The 5,242-nt window shown below is 53.5% G+C and overlaps 1 protein-coding gene across 1 annotated transcript in view; it reads left to right on the top strand.

Annotated features, from left to right (window-relative positions):
* Positions 1 to 5,242, top strand: part of CAMK2G (calcium/calmodulin-dependent protein kinase II gamma) — a 46,050-nt gene that overhangs the window by 31,541 nt on the left and 9,267 nt on the right. The window contains exons 11-13 of the mRNA XM_011928291.1: positions 876 to 993; positions 2,179 to 2,223; positions 4,975 to 5,023. Coding sequence (XP_011783681.1) covers positions 876 to 993; positions 2,179 to 2,223; positions 4,975 to 5,023 — 212 coding nt within the window. The remainder of the gene's footprint in view (positions 1 to 875; positions 994 to 2,178; positions 2,224 to 4,974; positions 5,024 to 5,242) is intronic.

Raw genomic sequence — 5,242 nt, 5'->3', positions numbered from 1 at the left:
TTTTTGTATTTTTAGTAGAGATGGGGTTTCACCATGTTGGCCAGGCTGGTCTTGAACTCCTGACCTCAGGTGATCCACCCGCCTTGGCCTCCCAAATTGCTGGGATTACAGGCGTGAGCCAGCGCGCCTGGCCACCACCATGTAGTTTTGAAAGGCAAGGAGATATCCCTGGTGATCATGGTGCTGTTGGGAATGTTGGCCTGTGTGTGGCCTACTCTGTCCTGGGGGCCAGATTCTGGGACTACAGCCACAGCCCCTCTGGGTTTCACCTGCCCCTCCCTGGAGTACTGCCCTTACTTCTAGCCAGTCAGGCCTAAAAAGTGAACAGCACAGCCCTGACTCTGCTCCCTGAGGTCAGTGAACGCATTTTGGTCTGAAATGGACTTCCACCCCCATCCTCTGGACACCATCTCTTAGGCCAGGCATACTTTCTTTTCTCCTTTCTCTTTGTTTCAGGCTTCGAGCTGGTGTTGTAAGAAGGAAATAAAGGTGCTGGGTTGAAAGGGCAGCAGGAGACTGCCCACAGATAGGGGACCAGAGTTTCTGAATTTTGTTCTGCTTTCTTATAAATTACCCCCTCCTTTCCCTGTATAGTGGGAAGAAGATCTTCAACTTCTCTGGGTCAGGTGTGGATTGTGCAATGACATGGCACCTGGCATAAGCAGAGATTTCTGGAGAGATGCTTTAAAACAAGGCTTTGGGCTGGTCCCACCTTGAGGGTGCCCCAAGAGCTAGGTCTCTGGGTCCCACAGATACTTCCTCCGATCATCTCTCCAGCCATTGTTCCCATCTGCACAGCGTTATGGAGGCCACCTCAGGCCTACCTCCTCCAGGCCAGGCCAGGGGGCAAGGGAGGTCTGGGAGTTGAACCTGAGTGGCCTTGGGGACTCTGGAGGAACTAAACCATCTGTTTTCTTGTCTCAGCCACAGAGCAACAACAAAAACAGTCTCGTAAGCCCAGCCCAAGAGCCCGCGCCCTTGCAGACGGCCATGGTACCTCCTGACTACAGCTTCTCCGCCTCTGCCCCCGGCTGCCTCCTGCCCCTTCCCTCTTCCTCCTCTTGTGCCCCCTCCCTGGCCTCCTGGGCCTCTTCCTTTCTTGGTCCCCATAGAGCAGACTGCTTTGTGTGCCGCCCTGTATGCCTCTTCCCCTTCATTGTCCCGCCTGGCCGCACTCCGTCCCGCATGGCAGAACTGCTGCTCCTGCTCCTGCTCCTTTCGCTGGTGGGGGGAAGAGTGATCAGGGCTCTCAGCTGAACCTCCCAGGCCCAGCCCAGGACCCCCAGTGGGTCTGCTGTGGGGGCTGGGAAGGTGAGTTGCTTAGGAAAGGAGAGGGTAGGAGCTTTCTTGGGACCTCAACATCAGTTCTTGGAGGCCTCCTTGTAAAACCTGCCTCAGTCTCTCCTTTGCAAAGCCAGAAACAGGAAAGAGGGCTGGAGTCCCCACCTCTGGATGGTGCTGAGGTCTCCAGGCTCCTGGAGTGCCTCGTGCTAGCTGAGTTCTCTCTGGGCTCCTCCAGGGGTTCTGTGTGCTCTTGGAGCTCCCTCTGCTAGTGGTGGCTAAATAGAGAGTCAGCAGGGGGGTGACTGGGAAAGAGGGAGGGGTGATGGTGCCTGCTACTCCCCTCCTTCCTGCGGACCCTCGTGCCACCTGATGTGGCAGTGTGGGGCCAGGAGCTAGGGAAGGCAGAAGGCAGGCGCAGTGGGCGGCTCTCTGGGCTCAGCTTGCTGAGGGGGACTCCTGTCTTGGCTCTTTCTGGGAGACCTCATTCTTCTCCCCAGTGTACACCCTGTGATGAACACTGTGGCAGGGCCCGGCCTGTGCCCTCAGTCCCGCAGCTCCTCCAGTGTACCTGCCCCGTGGGAACCCCATGTGGAAAAAGCCCTCGGAACTGACAGGAATCAGGGACAGGGGCCCTTGCTGTCTCAGCCTCCTGGGCACCTGCACCTGCCAGGCCTCTCTTTCTTACCACACAGTGCTGCTGCCAAAATCCAGGGCTATCCCAGCTGCCTGGGACCCCAGTTGAGCCGGACATTTTGTCTTCTGGAGATGGCTGGTGGGCAGGCCTCAGTGGTCATCACAGGGTCTGTGGGGGTCCTGGGGTGCAGGTGGGGCTCCTCAGGGAAGAGCCATAGTCTGTTCCCAAGTTGGAAGGGTAATTTTCATCTTCTCTCACAGGAGCCACAAACCACTGTGGTACACAACGCTACAGATGGGATCAAGGTGAGTGGCTCCTGAGCCTGTCTCCTGCTTTCCAGGTGAGCAGGAGACAGGTGGGCTGGGTCCCAGGGGTCTGCAGGCTGCACCCTGAGGCCAAGGCGTTTGCAGAGGCTCAGCTGAAGGTAGCCTGTGCCCATAGTTGCTCCATTCTGAGGAAGGGCGTTCTACCTTACGGAGCCCAGGCTTTGCAGTCGGACAGATCTGGTCTGAATCCTGGCCCTGCACCTTAGTATCCTTTATCTGCAAATTGGGGATGATAATAATAGAATCTTCCTCCATATGTTGGAAGTTTAAAAGAGTAAACGTTCACTGAAAAACAGGCAAGAGCATCTCTAGACCCTGGAGCGTTCTCCATGGCCTGTCCCCTTTGTGCCCTTGGTGTTTTCACCAGCATTCCCGAACCAATCTGTTAAGCCTGGATACCATCCATGGCTCTGGTTTAGAGAGATGACAAGACAAATTACCTGTTCAAATGGTGGGTGGGATGGGAGGCAGATAAAAAACCAGTAAGCAAACAGATAAAATAGGCCGGGCACTGTGGCTCATACCTATAATTCTCACACTTTGGGAGGCCAAGGTGTGGGCAGATCGCCTGAGCTCAGGAGTTCGAGACCACCCTGGGCAACATGGTGAAACCCCGTCTCTACTAAAATACAAAAAAGTAGGCAGGTGTGGTGGCGCGTACCTGTAGTCCCAGCTACTTGGGAGGCTGAGGCACGATAATCACTTGAGCCTGGGAGGCAGAGGTTGCAGTGAGCTGAGATCATGCCACTGCACTCCAGCCTGGGCTACAGAGTGAGACTTAGTCTCTCAAAGAAATAAATAAGATAAAATCGAATGCCAATAGGTAATCTGAAGAAAATGGCACAAAGTAGAGAGAAGGCCACCCGGTGCAGTGGCTCATGCCTGTAATCCTAGCACTTTGGGAGGCCAAGGCGGACGGATCACTTGAGGTCAGGAGTTCAAAACCAGCCTGGCCAACATGGCAAAACCCCATCTCTACTAAAGATATAAAAATTAGTTGGGGATGGTGGTACATCCCTGTAATCCCAGCTGCCTAGGAGGCTGAGGCAGGAGAATCGCTTGAACCTTGGAGGCGGAGGTTGCAGTGAGCTGAAATCGTGCCACTGCACTTCAGCCTGGGCAACAGAGCAAGACTCCATCTAAAAAATGAAAAACAGAAAAACCCCACCAAAGTAGAGAGAGAGAGAGAGAACAGGGCCTTGAATTAAGTAGTCAGGAGAAGGCCTCTTTCAGGAGGTGATATCTGAGCGAAAAACTGAATGGTGGGTGGGAAGGAGGCAACCAGGCCAACTCTGAGGCTGAGTGGCCTAGGCAGAAGGAACTGAAGCTCAGGTGTGGCATGTGTAATCAAGCAGAGGGAAGAGGGAAGTGACACGGGGAGAACTGTAGGAGAGTGATGAGGTTGGAGAAGCAGCAGGGCCTGCTACAGAAGCCCTTGTAGGAGTTTGCATTTTCTTCCAGCAGCAAGGAGAAGCTGTTTGGAGTGAGTAATAGAATCTATTTGACACTTTAACACATCACTCTGGCCACATCATGATCAAGAACTCTAGGGAGGGCCAGGCACGGTGGCTCACGCCTGTAATCCCTGCACTTTGGAAGGCCGAGGCAGGTGGATCAGCGGAGGTCAGGAGCTCGAGACCAGCCTGGCCAACATGAAGAAACTCTGTCTCTAATAAAAATACAAAAATAGCCGGGCGCGGTGGCTCAAGCCTGTAATCCCAGCACTTTGGGAGGCCAAGATGGGTGGATCACGAGGTCAGGAGATCGAGACCATCCTGGCTAACACGGTGAAACCCCGTCTCTACTAAAAAATACAAAAAACTAGGCCGGGCGCGGTGGCTCAAGCCTGTAATCCCAGCACTTTGGGAGGCCAAGATGGGCGGATCACGAGGTCGGGAGATCGAGACCATCCTGGCTAACACGGTGAAACCCCGTCTCTACTAAAAAAATACAAAAACTAGCCGGGCGAGGTAGCGGGCGCCTGTAGTCCCAGCTACTCGGGAGGCTGAGGCAGGAGAATGGCGTGAACCCGCGAGGCGGAGCTTGCAGTGAGCTGAGATCCGGCCACTGCACTCCACCTTGGGCGACAGAGCGAGACTCCGTCTCAGAAAAAAAAAAAAAAAAAAATACAAAAATTAGCCAGGCATAGTGGCAGGTGCCTATAATCCCAGCTACTTGGGAGGCTGAGACAGGAGTATCACTTGAATCCAGGAGGCGGAGGTTGCAGTGAGCCAAGATCATGCCACTGCACTCCAGCCTGGGCAACAAGAGCAAAATTCTGTTTCAAAAAAAAAAAAAAAAACTCTAGGGGAAGTTAGGGAGACCATGAACCTGTTACCGTGGTTCAGGTGTGAGATGCTGGTGGCCTGGAGTCAGGTTGTAGCTGTGTATTGGAAGTGAAGAGGTAAGACATGGGATTTACTTTGGAGACAGAACCAAAAGATTTTATTTTTAGATTGGGCAATCCGAATATAAGGGAAAAAGAGAAGGAGAAGGATTGAGGATGACTCCAGGTTTTAGCCTGAGTAACTGGTCTAATTAGGGGCATTTACCAAGTGGGGGAAGACTAGGGAGGAGATTTGGGAAGAGTCAGACAGCCAGGGTGGAAGCAGAACTTTCCACGGTCTCCTTGCACCTCTTGTAGGAGCACAAACTCTGCTTTTGTTATGCTTTGCTCCTCTGGCTTCCAAGGGATGGAGCATATAGAAACATATTCTTTTTGGCCTACAGGGCTCCACAGAGAGCTGCAACACCACCACAGAAGATGAGGACCTCAAAGGTAGGTGCTGGCCCTTGGAGAGGGAAGGACTCCAGCAGTGACCCAGGTACCTGGGCTCCAATGGGGCACCTGCCTTTTCTGCCCCCAGAACTGGGAATGCTGGTTCCTATGCCCCTAGTAGAGGGCTTGGTATAAAAGCTACTTTCCACAAGCCAAGATATGAGGCCCCTGTGTGGTGTTGCTGAGCTGGGCAAGAGGCTTCTCTTCTTTGACCCCAAG

Source organism: Colobus angolensis, unplaced genomic scaffold (genome assembly GCF_000951035.1).
Source record: "Colobus angolensis palliatus isolate OR3802 unplaced genomic scaffold, Cang.pa_1.0 Scaffold12, whole genome shotgun sequence".
In the NCBI taxonomy this organism is placed as follows: domain Eukaryota; kingdom Metazoa; phylum Chordata; class Mammalia; order Primates; family Cercopithecidae; genus Colobus; species Colobus angolensis.
The sequence above is the reverse complement of the archived record's forward strand: the minus strand, read 5'-3'. Positions and strand labels throughout refer to the sequence as shown.